This window comes from Molothrus ater, chromosome 2 (assembly GCF_012460135.2).
Source record: "Molothrus ater isolate BHLD 08-10-18 breed brown headed cowbird chromosome 2, BPBGC_Mater_1.1, whole genome shotgun sequence".
NCBI classification, from domain to species: domain Eukaryota; kingdom Metazoa; phylum Chordata; class Aves; order Passeriformes; family Icteridae; genus Molothrus; species Molothrus ater.
In genome coordinates, this window is record NC_050479.2 from 94,322,734 (window position 1) to 94,340,108 (window position 17,375).

General features: G+C 45.2%; 2 protein-coding genes across 4 annotated transcripts in view; both read right to left on the reverse strand.

Annotated features, from left to right (window-relative positions):
* Nucleotides 1-274: 274 nt before the first annotated feature.
* ZDHHC23 (zinc finger DHHC-type palmitoyltransferase 23) lies at nt 275-7,645 on the reverse strand. Its single transcript, XM_036394785.1, has 4 exons — nt 7,535-7,645; nt 6,615-7,310; nt 5,734-5,901; nt 275-4,918 (listed from the first exon to the last, which is right to left on the reverse strand). Exons 1-4 carry the CDS (start codon nt 7,639-7,641, stop codon nt 4,651-4,653), a joined length of 1,239 nt encoding a protein of 412 aa, XP_036250678.1. The 5' UTR covers nt 7,642-7,645; the 3' UTR covers nt 275-4,650.
* A 1,093-nt stretch (nt 7,646-8,738) lies between these two features.
* GRAMD1C (GRAM domain containing 1C) overlaps nt 8,739-17,375 on the reverse strand; it is a 51,376-nt gene continuing 42,739 nt past the window's right edge. For all 3 annotated transcript variants that reach the window (XM_036385696.1, XM_036385688.2, XM_036385679.2), the window contains exons 12-18: nt 16,324-16,466; nt 14,648-14,751; nt 13,781-13,960; nt 12,219-12,276; nt 11,607-11,717; nt 10,678-10,783; nt 8,739-8,949 (exon numbers count right to left, since the gene is read on the reverse strand). In XM_036385696.1, coding sequence (XP_036241589.1) covers nt 8,872-8,949; nt 10,678-10,783; nt 11,607-11,717; nt 12,219-12,276; nt 13,781-13,960; nt 14,648-14,751; nt 16,324-16,466 — 780 coding nt within the window. In that variant the 3' untranslated portion in view covers nt 8,739-8,871. The remainder of the gene's footprint in view (nt 8,950-10,677; nt 10,784-11,606; nt 11,718-12,218; nt 12,277-13,780; nt 13,961-14,647; nt 14,752-16,323; nt 16,467-17,375) is intronic.

Below are 17,375 nucleotides of genomic sequence, written 5' to 3' on the forward strand. Positions count from 1 at the left end.
TCATAGGATTAACTGCTACCATTCAAATTGCTACTATGAGGGAATGTCTCTAGGATGCTGAGAACTGCCAGCAGGTCTCTCATCTCACCACCAACAAACCCAAAGGTCAACCTTTGCAGAACTGGACGAACATTTGCTTCCCAAGTTTTCCATAACCTTTTGCTCCCTTATTACCCAGTCCAGCTCTCAGCTGAATAGCCATGAGATAGTGGCAGCTTTTGATCTTTCAGCTTGCCTGCATGTGTCGGCATAAATCAACAGGCCACTCCACAGATCATTTCCATTAATTTATTTTGATTATTTGATACCTATTTGGAAACACTGAACATGATGCAAAGCGGACATAAACATACACACATCAGTCTCTTCAAAAAAGCTCACAAATGTTTCACAAAATTTCTTCCTAAAGCTCGGGTTTAAAAAAAAATACTTTCCACTTTCTTCTAGAGCCCATCACTCTTTACATTATCAGTAGAGGAATTCCATAAAGACAAGATCTTGGGAGGCTGAATTCCCACATTTCACAAAGAAGCTCACCTGTCTGCAAACAGATTTTTGCTGCAGGATCCTCCTGGTAGTGGCAAAAAAAAAATCCTAGGTAACTGTAGAACTTTTCACTGAAAGGAATACAGGAAAACACATCCATAATCACACACGCTTCCTGCCCTAATGAGGCAATATACATTCATATAGGAGGAAAAAACCAAGCACATGATTAAGACATTAGGCAGTGAGGCAGTATCCATTTTATATTCAGAAGAAATTTTACAGCAAATGGTTTCATTAAGACACTTGAAAGCAACCTACTTTGAAGGGAAAAAAAAAGCACCATCATAGCATGAAGGCTGAAATGTGATTAGGAGTCACAAGCAGCACCAGCTCAGGCTCACCAGTGACTTTTGTCATTTGAGGACAAGTTAAATGGAGAAACAGTCAACGTGGGGACCTGTGACTTGCCTACAAAAAAGCACAATGCAGGAAGACACAGTTAAAGAGTGCCAAGCCACCATTTACAGGATGTATCTAATGATGCACTGTTCCTACTACAGACACCAAACAGTGGGGTGATGGCACTTGGACACGGAGGATGTAACATTACAACACCAGCAAAACCAGAATCCCGGGCCCCTAAGAGCTGCCTGGTCTGCAGAAGTCCACACTATTTGTAAAACAACAAATGCCTCTTAAAAGGTCATGGGTAAAGCAAGATAAACTAACTTTTAAAGTCTGGGTGGAAAAACATCAGGGCTGGCTATTACCAAAATCATTCCCTGCTCTTGCTCAGCTTTAGGTCCTCTCTTCACACACAGGGAAAATGATCAAGAGCCAGCAGGGTACTGTTTTCTGCACTGCCAGGCATACAGCTTACAGGTGAGACACTGGTCCTTGCCTGAAGGCTACACACAACCCACAAGTTCCCTGTCAAATGCAGGCTGCTCCCACTGCTCCAACCCCCAGGCAGCATGGATCTAGGCAGCTACTAACACAGGGAGCCCAAGGACTGACTCTGTATGCCTAGATTTTAACATTTTTCTACCAGCATGGTCAGTACCAAGCTCAGCAGGAAATTACTCAGAGAATAAACTGTTCCTGAGCACGCCAGATCACAACAGTTTGCCCTTGCAATAACAATAAGGAAGCATTACCCTCCAAGGGTTTCCTGCTAATTCTCGGGGATGTTAAAAGGAGAGTTCCCACGTATGCATCTGAAGGGATTGAAACTCTTCCGCCCATTTAGATGCCTTTAAAATATCCCATTACTTTATGCTTCTCATCTCCCAATGCATTCACAAAGCAAATCCTATCAGGAAGAAGAGGTAAACCAATGCCATGCCGTTAAAGAAACAGTCACCATTACTATACAGATTACAGCCACCTGAACCTCCTATTCACTGAGGAAACAGCACTGCATTTTCCTCCTAGAAAAAAACTCCATCCTTGCAATCTTTTAGTGCCCTGAATGGTTTCAGTTCCCCTGGAGCCAATGCAAAAAATGAAATTTACTTTAGCACTTTGTCCCCACTCTGCTGGAGCATGTTTGACCAAGGTATGGAATGGTTACATTAGTCTCAGGTCCTTTGTTCCTATCTGCAGTCCAAATTCCACGCTGCCTGGGAGAACAGAGAGAGTCTCAGTGTAAGCAGTTCAGATGAAACCTCCTACTCACTAAGAGACAAGGGACAAGGCTACAGTGACAGACAGGCTGCAAAGGTGAAACCAATCTCTGCCTGTGGGAGTAAGTGAGCACCACAGGGTTAGCACTGCCAGGGAAGCACCCTGTGATCTGCCCTGCTTTCTCCCAGCCAGGAGTAGCAGGACTCAGAGAAATCACTTATCTCAAACCTGCAAAAGCTCCCAGAGCTTGTTCAGCCTGTGGGTGCATTGATTGATTCCTGTGCATGCAGCACACAGGGACAGAAAAATTGGCTGTCTCCACTGCAGGGGTTTGTTTAGCCCAGAAGGTCCTTCTGCCTTTATCTTCCTCAGTGCCAGCAGGGTAAGATCTAAGAAGATCCTCCTAGACCACAGCATCCTTATCTCCAGGGTTGCCAAGCTTGACATCATCTCAGCAGGCATCACAATATACATATGTGCCACCAAAACATTTACAGACAACTCAAGTGGAAGCAACTTTGTCTCAATTTGAACTCCTAGGATCAGGCTTCAAGCTCCAAACAGAAGGTCATAAAGGAACACTTTGCACAGTCCAGCTGCATACTTTTTTTACTCACATTAGAGTCAAGAAAGCGGTCAGAACTTTCTGCTGTGCTTGGTTAGAGGTAGGAAGCAAAAGAGCTGTCCCTTTACCTCCTTATAAAGAACTGCTTTACTGGATGAAAAGGGGAAAGAAATAAGGGAAATTCAGTAACTGTATAGCCACATTCCAAATGTAGCTGCTCCTTAATTATCTGCTGGTTATAAAATGTGGCACTTGAGGAAATCAAACAGTGCAAAAAGCAACACAGTCTTAACCTTAAAATGGGACATATCATGAGGAGCACTCAAAAATATGGCAGGGATCCCAACAGGCAGCCCCTGCTTTCTTTTGGCATCATGCACCATCCATTTATTCTTCAAACTACTGCACAGCAGCACAGTGAATGTGCATCACTTACCCAACATCCCCCAGCTGCCTGCCATGCCCATGCACTCAGGGGCAGGCATGACCCACGCACACGTCTGAAAACACCACAGCTAGGAACAAATAACTCCACTTTTGCAACTTAGGCCCAACCTGAAATTCTTGTGCCACAGTCCCCAGCTCTTCCAGCCAGACCTCTCCTATTACTGCAGGGCCAACGGCATACATAAAGGGCTTAAACCAAAAAGCCACAAAAAAAACCCCACCCATGAAATCCAGAAACCACTGCCACCAAAACCTTGTTATTTTGGCTGAAGGTCGAGTCCAGGCCATAATACAGTTGCAGGCTGATGAGGAAAAGATGGTACTCTTGCAGAGCATATTTTAACAGGTTCATTTACCTGCCAGTAGGGGTCATTTATCCCAAGAACAAACACCTCCAACACATCCTCCATCTCTTCCTATGTACCTTAGGGTTGATCTGTTCCTTGGCTTCTTAGCTTGAGAAATCAGATCTATAGTCAGGCAGCTCCACAGTAACCGGGCTGAGAGAAGACAAGATCACTGTGCTGACAGCAATACAAACAAGATGCTACCTACCAAACATGCTGCTAGCAGAATTGCCTACTCTCCCACAGACTCCCTTCTCCCATAGACATAGGATGAAGGTAAAGCTACAGTAATACCAGACAGAAAGCACTCTTGTTTTGCCCTCAAAGTTCACTGTCACATGTTGCTTCAAAACTCCTTACTTGGTGTATTTACCTGCTGTCACATGTCACAACCCATAATCAGAGCAGAAACACTTTGAAGGAGATGAGCAAAGCCTTCAAACCAATACAGACCCAGCTTGCAGAAAGAACAACAGGATCTCTTTTCACTCATTTAGACAGACACGGATGGAATAACAACTTTAGGTGTCAAGAGGTGAAGGGATTGTACAAAGTCCTACAGGAATGTAGCTCACAAAGGCACTTAATAGAAGCATGTACACAGCTGGATGGAATCAGAGATTGTAAAAATAAATAAATAAATGCACCAGAGAGGAGAGCACTCCCCAGTGACTGCCTAGACAGTCTCTTCTAGCCAAAGAGCCCAGTTTCTGCAGGGTTCCATCTGTTAGTGTGTCCAAAGTTCACTCTTCTGACAACTCCAAAATGGCACACATAGGTACAAATCCAGGGATTCCTTAACCTTTGCAGGAACCAGTGCACTCTCTGAAGCCCAGCAGCAGGTTCCTCCTGATGCCAGTATTAACATCTAAGGGAAACTCAAGTTCTCAAAACCTTGTGCTCTTCTTGCTGTTTCCCACGGTGAAAAAAGGCAGCAGGCTCCTCCTCTCCCCACCTGCACATATGGCTTACTGCTTTCTGCATCCTATTGCTGGCTGACAGCATGTGAAGAACCATTCCACCGGGGAAAACATCTGCTGTTGTCAGTGAGGGGATAGCCCACATAATGACCATGAGGAAAGGTTGTGTGAGGAGGAGTCCTGGTGGGAGGGGCTGCTCCCCTGCTAAACAAAGTCAGTGAGCCATGACAGAACACCATCTGCAGAACGAGGGGTGTCACACGATGTCCTCGGCAGAGCGCTGTGGAGGAGAAGCCCCCAGGCTCAGGAAGTGGCCCCAGTTGCACAGGAGTCCCCTGTTATACTGGCCAGTGTCTATCACTAACCCACCCAGCAGCCTGCGCCCAGTGTTGTCCCGCAGAGCCAGCCGAGCTTCCCTCTCAGTCACGTTGTAGCTGATGTTCAACAGCTGGATAAGGAGGATGTATCCCATGCCAGCTGTTACAATGGCACAGTACCACACACAGGTGAACGACAGAGCAGAGCTGGCAGCAGGGAAAAAGATGGGAAGGAAGCCATTTAGTACAGGAGCAGCTGCTTTAAAGTGACTTTCCCTGGTAATCACTATCCGTTCAAATCCCTGTCTACTATCTGCCACAGTGATCTCACTTTGCTGCTTTCATCAGATAATCCTTAAAGGCTTTCTCAAAATTAAAGCTTCAGGGTTTACTTAATGAGAGCTTTTACTGCTAGCAGAGCTACTCTTACACATTGCTGTCACAGAACCTAGCTCTTTACTCTTCGTGTTGTAATGGTGCTCAGGCCTTACTTAAGGACCCCAGGATGCTCTCACTCTGCAGGTCATGAGATGGAGTAGAGGAAGGAAGAGTCACTTGAGTACTATCAGTACTCGGCCCATCTGTGGTAGTGCTGGTCTCTGAACTCATGTGCAATAGCTCCCACCACCTTCCCTGCCAGACAGAGCATGTTCTAGGCAGAGAGCTTGGAGGACATTCACTAGATAAATAGTAAGGAATGAGAGGGAGAGAGAGCATGTGGATTCCAAGCTGTTAGACCATTACATGCATTGGGCAGGGGCATACATATCTAAAAGTACATCTATACGTAACACAATAAATACTTCAAATCCTAGCTCCTTCAACTTTTTGCACATAAATAGCGAGCTGTCTCCAAGTCTCAGGCTGCCCACCTTGGCAAAAGCAGAAACACATCTTTGCTTTCCAGAGTTTTTTAGGGAACACTTTGTGATCAGGTCTGACAAACAGCAGAATGACGAACAGGAGCTAAGCTGCCTGAGCAAGCCTGCTCCCACTGCAGCTCTCGCAGGCAGACATCTCACCTGTAGTCAGAATAGGCCCCAGGGCAGTAGAACAATGCCACAAACAGACTTCGGCCCCTACAGATGGTGTGCAGGGTCAAGGTAATCCCATACACAGAGGTGAGCATGAAGAAGGAGAGTGCAAGGATGAAAGCTTGATGGTTCTGCTCCCCTACGCAGCTGTTAATCCTCCAAAAGGAAAGAAAAGATTACTTTGCTTAAAAAAGGAAAAGAAACAGTGTTCTATTTCTTCTTCCTCCCCCAGCTGTCAGAGAACCTGATTTCCAAGGTACTTGCAGTCGACACAGGCTAAGAACTTTGAAAAATGTTCAGGGAAACTTTATAACTTTATACAGAAAGGTTACAAACACAAGAAAATAGACCTGTAGGGTAACAGCAGCATACTGTTTGCATCAAATTTTTAGCAGGGGTAGTATCCTTTGCTGAGATACATTACACCCTACTGCCCCCTTGGTTCCAGCACCACAGGAGTCCCTTGCCCCAGGAGAGCGCTAATGCAACTTAACTGCAGGATTATTAGCGCTCTACAGACCAAGTCTAAAGCAAAAAATCAAATCCAAGAAAACCCACAGCAAAAACAATCCCAAACTGATGAAAAACAGTAGAGAAGTAAAAGCAATTCTGAAGTACACTGTAGAAGCTTTCAGCTATCAGCTCAACCCACTTTGCATAAACAGTTATTCTACTGTTCTTTTAAAGGGTAAATACAAAGCTTTCTGTATTTAAAGAGTGTCATAAGGTCTTGCAGAAGAGTGTCATAAGGTCTTGCTACATAGCAAAAGCAACTCTATTTGTCAGGGACTGTAAAAAAAGAAGCTTACTTTAAAAAGGAGGGAACTCAGAGAGAGAACACGGGGAGCCTCAGCCGTGCAAAAACCTACCAGACACAGTGATGGTCCAGCCTCCTCACACACCTGCCACAAAGCCGGCAGTGCCCTGCTCGAGCTGGCCTGACCAGCTGGCATTTAGTGCACCAGTCCTTTTTCACACCTGCTGGCTGCTCAGCTGACATCCTGCAATAACCTTTAGCCTCCCCATTCACAGCACGACTGCTGGCAGCACCTGAGATGCCATGGAGCCCGCTGGAGCTCCCTCTAATACTCTTGTTGTGCAAACCCTGGTGCGATGGCTTCTCGTTGCCTGCTGGGATGGGAAGGTAGCCAGGGTCCTTCTTGGCTCGAGACAGGGCTGCAAGCATAAGAATTAACCCGCACGTGAGAGTGACCACTTGGGAATGCTCCACGTGGCCCCGGGGAACCACCTCCCGGAGAAACACATAGTACATATATCCCAAGGAGAAGAGCCCCAGGCTCAAGAAGAACAGAGTCCGTTCCTTCCTCCGGTGGGTGAGGTAGTAATACCACAGCACCACAACGGGCAGGGACGTCAGGATGATGAGCCCCAGCAGGAAGTGCAGGGCGGCAACGTGGAGGAAGACAGGCAGCAGGACGAGCGGCGGCACGAGGCTGACATTGATTTTCACGGCCCCCGAGAACCAGGGGACCCGCAGCCGGTCCGCGATGGTGTCGGCGATCCTCTCCAGCGCTCCCGGGGGCATGGATTTGCACGTCAGCCACCTGCGAGCGCGGGGAGCACAGCGCCGGCTGGCACCGGGACAGCCGCACTCCCGCCCCCTGCCCCGTCCCGCTCCCACCGCCTCCCCTCTCCCTCTCTCCCGACAAATTTCCCGGGAAGCGGGGCGCGGCTCCCCCGCCCTCAGGGCGGCAGCCCCGCGGGGACGACGCCGCCGCCGGGAGGGTGTCCCGCAGTCGGCGACCCCCGGGGGTCGCGGAGCCGGTACCTGTCGCAGCCGTCGTCCAGCTCCTCGCAGTCGCAGCAGCACGCCGCCAGGTGGTTGCGCCGGCCGCGCCGGTCCACGTACTCGCAGCAGCAGAGCGGCTCCTCCATCGCCGCCGCCGCCCGTCCCGTCCGTCCCGTCCCGTCCCTCCCGCGGGGCCGGGAGCGGCTCCCGCCGGCGCCGCCGCCTCAGGTGCCCCGCGCGCGCCGCCGCCCCCGCCCCGCCGCCCCGCCGCCCCGCCCCCGCCGCAGCGCCCGCCCGCCATTGGCCGCGCGCGCCCCGAGGTGTGCGGGGGGCGGCGCCCCCGCCCGGACCGTCCACCTGACGGCGGCGCGCGCCAATGGGCGCGCGGGGGGCGGCGCCGCCGTCACGCGGGGGCACCTGCCTTAAAGGGACAGCGCAACAGGTGGCGGCCGGGGGGGCGGCGCCGCGGGCCCGGGGCCAGGAAAAGCTGCCCCCCGCACGCCTCCACACCGACCCTGCAACCCCCCTCCCCACCCCAACACCTGTGTCTGCACCACTGCCCCACAGGCTGTGCACCGCCCGAGCCAGCGCTGCCCTCCTAGTACAGCCCTGAACTAGAGGGAGGGAGCCCTTGCATTTTCTGGGATTTTCTTTCTGTATTCATCTTCTTTCCCTCAACCTGCTTGGAAAACGCTTGAAGCACACGAAAGGGAGTTTCATCATCAGTGGGCACACCACGCTGAAGCACAACCCTCGATAGAGGGAAAACACCGAGGGCTGAAATTTCTCTGGGAGAGCTGGAAACATATGGCAGAAGGCAGCCTGCCAAAGCTTGCAGTATGCAAGAGATCTCAAACCCTTTCCTGTTAATTAATCTTAGGCATATCCATCGTTAAGATGGTGACTTCTTTCACAAGGTCCCCATGGCTAAAAAAAGCCTATGAAGATCCTGTGGCTGTGAATCCACTAACATTCTTTTTTCTCCAAAACACTCTTCACTGATGGTCATTTTCCTATGTTGACATAAAAAGCTGCAATTTCATAAGAGACAAGCCCAGTTCTCCACCAAGGGTGTTTTTTCCCCTCTGAAATGTTCAGATCCATTCAGCAGCAGTACAACTGCCCTCACTCACTCACCCTGGGATGGATCCAAGAGCTCTGCACTGTTTGGAATTGAGACTCCCCAGGGAAGAAGGCTGGCAGAGAGACAAGACTGCCAAGCTATGGCAACGCAGAACCCGACTTACTTCTTCCACAAACCTTTTATTCTGTGCAACAGTAAAGAGTCCAGAGGAGACAGTTACAGTCCCTACCCCACAAGTCCTCACACACACATCTGTTCTTCCAGCATCTTGAATGAAAAGCTGATGTGGCTATTAACTCTCAGTCTTGCTGCTCTGTGTCCTGTTCAAGTGGTCAAAGCTTCTTTGGAGCATGGAAAGGGAAGTCTTCAGCTGTGAAGATACAATCCACCCCCCCACCAATTACTTAAGTCAGTCTCCTGCATGGGTGAGATATCAGGAAAATAAAGTCTCCCTCCTCATTTTCTTTTAAAGATTTCATGTGATTTCCTCCTCCCTGTTTCCATAAACAGCTTACTGTGCTCTCCTAACAGCTACACTCTGTAGAGTTTATAAATACTAACAGTCCAGGACGATAAAGTCTTAACACCTCACCAGACAACAGCACAGAAGATAAACCACTCCACTCATTTTTAGTCACAGATAATGTTCAGTGCAAATACTCCAAGGAACATGGCAGCACAACATGAATTTTCTTTTACTACCTGGCCCTCCTAGTGCATTTTGGTGCACAAAACATTTTTAGGTTATTGACAACCCTCAGAAAACATAAGGTAGCAAGCATTAAGATGCGTCAGGACTTCCAGACAAAAAGTGTTATTCTGGATGAAAAAGGTGGCTAAATTCTCACTTTTCTTTTTTTACACTGTGTGTTCAAAAAGCACTTAACACTTCAGAATTAGGAATTGTTTGAATAGTAAGCAGAGAAAATAAAAATGGCATGAAAACCAGAAAATTTCATCTCTAAAGTGAAACTTCCAGCACTTAGGCTTTTTCAAGTTGTGATCAAAGTGGTTAATTATCAGATTAATAGCAGTTGTGCAAGCAGAGACACCTCTAAACGAGGAGTGTAAGAAATGGCTTCTTTTTCTAACCTCCTTTAGCAGAGAAAATTGACATGGGTACTTTCATGGAAGAACAAAGAGCACACAATGGAGAAAGCTAAATGTGAACTCCCCCTTCAGCTTTCCTAAACTAATAATTTATTCCATCACATTTCAAGATATAATAAATGAAGTTAAAATCAGAACATTCCTGAGTACTAAGTAAAAACTAAAGCATGAATTTACTGTCCTTCAGGTACTGAGTTGAAATTTCAGTCTAGGGATTATAAGGATTTAACAGTCATGGACTTCATGATCAGAGAGACACAACAATATTCAACTTTTTTTTTTTTGTCTGTAGTATACAAGAGCCTGAAATTTTAAGTTACTGTGAAGGAGGATTATATTCTGTGGAGCCTCTCAGAAACATATGCAGAAATTATTTATTTTACATTGGAGATTAGGTGGCCCCTTGATATCAATGCTACATGAAGCTCTTGCCAGTATCTAGAGGAGCAGTGGGGAACAAATGCCAGGATAAACCTGAATGAAGAAATTCCATAATAAGATGGGAAAACACTTCACAAATCTTAATCTGAGTGTTCTTAGAATTTGTTTTGAAATACTCCAGTCTTTGCTTTGTCATGATTCAGAACTGCATTAACACATCTCTTAAGCACTTGACAAGTTTAAGAAAATTGACATGGGTACTTAAATCTTAGTCAAATAAAAAACTCAAGCCAACAAAAAACAAAACAAAACAAACCCACCCACAAACAAACAAACAAACCCAAACAAAAACCAACCAACCAACCAACAAAAAAAAAAAAAACAAACCCAACCCTCCAAGAAACAAATTCAAAACCAAAGCGATCCGAAACATCAGAAACATAAGCACTGCCTGTTAACTAAACTCAAGCCTGGAGCAAAACAGATCAAGAAAACTATCTAGCACCAGACCACATCAAGCTATGATAATACAAGGGATAAAAGACGTACAAGAACATCACCAGAATGTACAAGAACAAACATCACCAGGAAAGATTTTCAGACCTACCTGCTCAAGCATTTCAATTGAGTCTCTTAAAACTCCCTTCACATGTTTAACCTGTTCCTTATCATATTGAGGTATCTCCTCTTTTGATACAATTTCTGGGGATATGCTGAAAAAGATTGAGATTACATCAGAAACATGGAACATGCACCCCAATGCCTTTTTAAAAGCAACTGTTCTCTGCCACCATTGCTCTGCCATTGCTGAGAACATCCTCTTACAAACGCCACATGCAAAGCTGCCTGCAGTTGAATTCCAATACCTGTTTGCTTGAAGCTAGTAGCTCAGACCTTTACAGGCAACAGCCACCAAGAAAAAACTGTGCTCACATTATGTTTACACTGTAAGGTCCACACTTCAGGAAGCATGATTCTTCTTAAGAATAAAGTCACTCTAACCAGTTCTGTCACTATGAGAGGTCCCCACATCCCTTCCAAACTCAAAATCAGGGTATGTTTTTTAACTTTTTTCTTGATACTGTATTCAAGAGGAAGCAACATCTTTCTGTGCCTGAGTACAAAAGGCACCTAACATGGAAGTTTGTGAAGGAGAGGAGATTTAGGAGACTCACAGAGAGAAGCTAAAAAGCTAAATGAATCTTTAACATTCCATTTGAGAACATGCTGGTTCACACAGGATGAACACTTCAGTTCTGTGATCAGCACTATGATATTCACAGAAGATGAGTCACAGCAGGCTGATAAATGCAAACTAAGGTTAACATTTCTCCCAAAACAGCTTGTCAAAGAAGAAATTTATCACTGCAAGATGCAGTCAGACATGTCCCTGGATTTCAGCGTAGACCACAGAAGTACAGCAAGCCGCAGCCACTTCTGAAAACTTACCACTCAATTTCACTGTTTATAATTTATTTTTTAGATCAGATTCTCACATAAGCTGAAGAAGAAAGCAAGCAAAGATTGTGAACTCACTTCAAAGAGCTTTCCTCCTGAAGCTGGACATGATAAAGAGACTGAGCTGCATGCTCTATCTTTGAGAGTTTGAGGAACAGTGTTATATTCAGCAAGACCAAGAGCAGCAAACTGTAGATAGAGGAGAACAAAAATCAATTTTTCAACAATTTCAGTTGCAATGCTACAAATACGAGATCATGGCTAAAGACAGCTAAGGAAACAGAATCCTCCCAGCATCCTGGGAGAAAAAAGGTGTGGGGCAGCACTATACTGAAAATTAGTACCCATCTGAACAATTCCTAGCAGTTACCATTAAACTAGGTAATAGCAAAAAATAACAACGGTATCCCTTCTTGGAACTTTTAAAATTAGGAATGAGTAGATTCTAGACTTTATTTTTTAATAGTATCAGACCTAAGTAAACCTGTAAGGTAGACTAGTTTGACAAGTCAGCATTTTCATCCCATATGTCATTTCCAAGTCAATCCATTCCTCTTTTATACCCCCATGTTCCACTCAAATTAGTTTATCATGCTACATGCAGTCTTAACATGAAAATGAGGAACAAATACAGACAAAAACCAAGATGAGCTTGAGTCAAGCAACACTTTAATGCAAGTGAGTACTTACAAGACACTCATTACTACAATGATGGTGGTGGTCCTACTTACTGCATCTCTTTTCCTTCCTATAGGGCATGGAAGAGAAGGAGGTTAAAAAGTACTAAAGAATATTCCTAAAGGATGTCTGCAGATAGATACACGTCAGTGCCCAGCACTTCACACAGAATAGCCCAACAACTTCTAATGGAAAAAAAATCAGGTCATGTAGGTGCATAGGACCACCTCCAACATTCACCAAGGCATTTTTGCAATCATCTCTGAGAAGCTGGCTGAACAGTTAGGCTCTTCCATCAGAATTCCCCTTACCCACTTGTGCTGGGGAGAACACAATACGGGGCATGGGAGAACACAATACTTCAGCCTTCTCAGGAATTGCCTGAGAAGGCTGAAGTCCATCCATTACTAACACACAAATGTGCTGCTGGTCACGCACAGCAGAGACAGGGTGCAAAGTGGCTCTCTCCTGCTTGTGCTCCTGCTCATGTTCATCTTTCTGACAATCTGTCAGTCACATTTTCCTGTAACTTGTCCCATCCTTAGTGGCTTGGTTTATCTATTGTCCCGTAACAGCCCTTCAGGAGGCCACCTGCTATTCTGCAGGCATCAGGGATCAGACACTGAGGGACAGAGTGTGCCTGTTCTCTCCAAACCAAGCACCTATCACTGTGGGCACACTTATCTTTAAATAGAATTGATTTTGCACACCCCGCCCTGCACAACAGACATACATAAAAGCTGTAATGCACACAGAGGCACACTCATCTGAAAAGGTGGAGCAACAATAGCAAAATTAAGTAATTAGGAAGCAATTTCACATAGGTAAAGAGTCCTTTACACATGCTGTTGATCCAAATATTCTCTCAGTGCTATCTATACTCAGCGTTGTCTCCCTCTTTAGGGAAGTGTACTTGCTCCTACCTCACTGTTTACAATTCAACTTCCGTCATGGAATCCACCATTCCCTGCTGCAAACTAGTGCACAGATGTTCCTCATCTCCCTAGCTGAAACTAATGTTGTATATGCTGGTGGCCAAGTCTGTCATGCCTAAGGGCAGTAGAACTGCTAGAAATGCTTCAGTGACCCAGAAATTACAGAAGCATATGGGAAACAGAATTCGTAACATTAAAAATCAATAGCCAAAACTGAGATGACAGGGCCAAGAGGCAAGTGGCAAAGTTCAATCAATTCATCACCTGTGTGTGTAGTTATTTGAAGAAAAAAAATAAATTTTTCAGAAACTTTACATGGATCAGGTTTTATTTTCCCTGATCTAATCTCATTTTCAAACCTTTGCAGATACAGAGCAGTATTTAAGATTTTGGTTGATTTTTGTTTGTTTTGAAACTGAAGGTGATATTAGCCTTAATTTCATGAGATACTTATGATAAAAGTGATCACACATGCTCCAAATATACTTTATGCAAGCTTGAAGAAGCCTGAACTTGTTAAAGCATTTGCTATCACAGAAAAGAGCAATACATTCACAAATGCTATTCTTGTACTATTTTAAGAGTTATGCTTTCTTGAACATACCTTTTGGAAAACACTTGATATATAAAAATTCCTACCTATTAAGCTGCCCTGGGACTCTACTCCCATGTCACCAGAGGAATGCTGGGAAGAGCGTTTGGGAAGTGATTCTGCCAAACCCCGGTGTAAAGTGCGTCGCCTTCGTCTCAGAGCAAGTAATTTCCCAGAGTCTTCTATGGACTGATTAATTGCATATTCCTCCATTAGGAGATCTGATTCTGCAGTGGAAAAAAATAAGGTTCCCAAAGTGTCAAAAAGAAAGCTGAAGACAAATTGTGAGATATGCAAGATGGCAGTGAGAGGAACAAGCACACCTTCCAATACATGAACTTAAAGCAGGTAACTGGCGAACTACACCCTGACCTCCATCCCTGTTCTATTTTCTAGAGGGCACTTGGAACATCCTGCAGAAGTGGTGCACACTCAGCCCCAGGGAGGATTGTTCAATGCTATTCCAGACAGCAGCTGGAAGAGCACTGCAAGACACTGTTAGACTGAGGCTTGAAATTGTGTTAGACTGTGAACCTGCAGCAGTGGCTGGCCAGGCTGTGAACAGACATCCATGGAGCTTGCCAAGTGCCACTGCTTCTCTTCTCAAAGGCACAGTCAAGGAAATTCTTAGAGATAAACATATCCAGCTGAGAATAACAGCTTTCCTGCTGCTCCTCTTGTTTCCTTCTGAAAGCCATTACGGCCAGGTATACAAGAGCCCCTTGTTAGCCACAAGGCTTCTTTCATACTCTGGAACTGGCAGATACACTGATGACAGGAAGTTCTGTCTTTAAGACTGCTTGGTGTTGCCTTTTTTTCAAGCCATTCTTCGAGGAGCCAGGTTTGACAGACAAAAAAAAAAGTACATAGCAAAGGTAGCTCCTTACTCCAGCACAAAGAAGAAAATGCCTCACCAAGTTGTTTGAAGTTTTCCTGTATTCCTCCCCAGGTATTCTTCTCAATTACAGACTTGACAAGGCCCCAAGGCTGTTTTTTGTACTTCACTTCTGCAGAAACCCTAGAAAACAGAATTCAATAATGGAAAAGTGCTCTTCTAGGCGGCACAGTGATAGGTGATAGCAGAAATCTCTTATCAGAAGCAGCCTCCAGCTTGTGTCTACAATCTGCAATACCAACTGGAACTGCCATCGCTCTCCAGCTGGGCAGCACTTTCATTAAAAAAATACAAGAGACAGACAGTAGCAAAGACAACATCTCTAGCTAAAGTGTCAAAATCTAAATGTCCAAATTATGGGAAACATTTTGGCATGATTTCCTTCAGGCTCAGACTACCAGATGATTTCTATCCTCTGAAGCATTCTCATTTTAACACATATTTAAAATAGGATTCAGGCTTCCAGATAATAAAGTAATGATTTTTACTTTGTATGAGTACACATGATATATTACATGGGCACTACAATAGCAGAAAGTGAAATTCTTTATCATAACTCAAGTGCTCACATCCTACCCTGAGTAGACAGAAATTAAAATCTGTCTTTCCATGAGCATGACAGAGGGGAAAACTACATTCCTACTGTGCATTCCCTGCATTCCTCAGGTAAAGCTAATCAATACTGCTTCCAGAATAAAAATTAATTGGACTAGAATCCTTCAGAGGCATGCTTTAACTGAGTGAATCACAAAGCTATTCATAAAGGACAGTCCTTGATTTCAGTCAAGAAGACTGACCATCCTAGAATACACTCTTTTCAACTTTTTAAGTAATCTTCCAAATCAATGTAAGCCCACTGGGCATGGTGTAATAAAACAACTCCTTTCAAACAGAGTTTCTGAGCCATTTTAAATACAGTTTAGTAAGGCCAGCTGTAACATCACTATGTGCCTTTCTGTTCTATACACGTATGCTCTGTGCACCACGTGCACCTAGGTTTTTGCTCTTATCCTAGGGCTGTCACATTCTCAGAAAAAACTAGTCTAGATCTCAAAGAAGAACAGCGATTCACTCAAAAAAAAAAAATCCAAAGCAGTCGTTCAAGGACCTTCATTCCATTCTCCCAGTAGAGAGGGAGTTTTCAGTAGGCTGAGATTAGCCAGAATAGAATCCAGGCTTGCTAACCTTTCCTGAGCACTGATTAAGTTTGAGAAAAAAGCTCTTATTAAAGACAGCACCACTTACATTGTTTTCAACAAATGGGAGAGGAAATTCCATATCTAGACAGAGTTCACTTGAGTACCCTCCTTGCAAAATTAAGTACATTCTATCTTCTCTGCACATTCCTGTGAAAACATTCTCCTCTACAGGCCCTTAGCAAGGATGACTGGGAAACCTTCTAATAAAGCATCTCAATTTTTTCCAATTTCTCCCACTCACACAGCTGCACTCAAAAAACACAAGGCTGGTCAGGACCCAGTTCAGTCTGGGAGATGAGTTCTGTACCTCAGAGTCAACATCTCAGTTAATCTCTTACTGCATTAATGAGATCCAAGCACAGCATACATGTGACAAGAAATAAACTAAGCTTATTCTTTATAAAAGAACCCAACATTCTCTGTGCTGCTGGAAAATCTCAATTGAGAACATCCCTGCCTTGGTTTCTGCCCTCCCCGGTGCAGCACGCAGGCTCACCGTAACCGGCACTTGTGACTGGACGTGCGGCTGATGCAGTATCTGTTCACAGTGTAGAAATAATCATGGTAGGGGACGTCGTGGGTCAGGACCTCAGCATCTACCTGGTAAGACTGACCTTTCTGGCTCTGCTTATGCAGGATCTATCAAAAAAGAAAAGAAAATTAAGAAGGTATACTGATGGTACACAAATTTCCCCCACCCCCTTTCAGCCTGAGTTCCTTAGGCTGGATCAACCAACTCCAAGTGAACTCAAGAAGAGAGAAAGCCTGAAGAACCACTATAAAAACCAGTAAAGAATATCAAGTATAGGTGGGCTGGGAAAAGAGAAGATGCCTCCTGCTAGAGCCAACATCAGCAGCATCAGGGCTTCCCCACTGCCACCTCAAGTACCAGATACAAGGCTGGCCACTGCCTCATGACCACAGCTTTTCTTTGAGACCTTTCCCAAAGCAGAACTACAAGAGGGTTGAGATTGGAAGGCACCTCTGGTGCTTGTCTTGTCCAAGAACTCAGGCAGGACTATCTAGAGCTGGTTGCCTAGGTCCATGTCCAAGTGGCTTTCCAATACCACAACATCTGTGAACAACCTGTTCCACTGCTTAGTCACTGTCACAGTGAAAAAGTGTTTCCTGATGTTCAGAAGAAATCATCTGTGTTTCAGTTTGTGTCCATCACCTCTGGTCCTGTCACTGGGCACCACTGAAATCTGTGGCCTTTGATGGTGAGGGCCTGACTCAGAATTTTTTGCACCCTCCTTCAGATGCTTCTATATAATTTTAAGATGCCCCTGAGTGTTCTCTTCTCCGGGCTGAAGATTTCCAGCTCTCAGCCATTTCTCACATGGGATGCTCCAGTCCTTTCATCATCTTAGTGGCCCTTTGTTAAGCTCTTCACCTCTCATACTGGGGAGCCTAGAAGTGGACACTGAAAGCCTTTAATTGCACCTTTTCACACCCCCAGTTCCTAAGAGATGTTTCATGGGAATTTACAGACATCTGTAAAGGTAGAAAGCCTCTCTCATTTCATAAGCATTGGCTCAGCAATGGTGA

Excerpts from the sequence above, each read along its gene's own strand:
- ZDHHC23 (XM_036394785.1), bottom strand. The coding sequence starts at position 7,641 with ATGGAGGAGCCGCTCTGCTGCTGCGAGTACGTGGACCGGCGCGGCCGG. Across the intron at positions 7,311-7,534 it reads CTGGACGACGGCTGCGACAG|GTGGCTGACGTGCAAATCCA; the intron begins GTACCGGCTCCG and ends CCGCGCTCGCAG. Across the intron at positions 4,919-5,733 it reads GGGGCCTATTCTGACTACAG|CTCTGCTCTGTCGTTCACCT; the intron begins GTGAGATGTCTG and ends CCCTGCTGCCAG.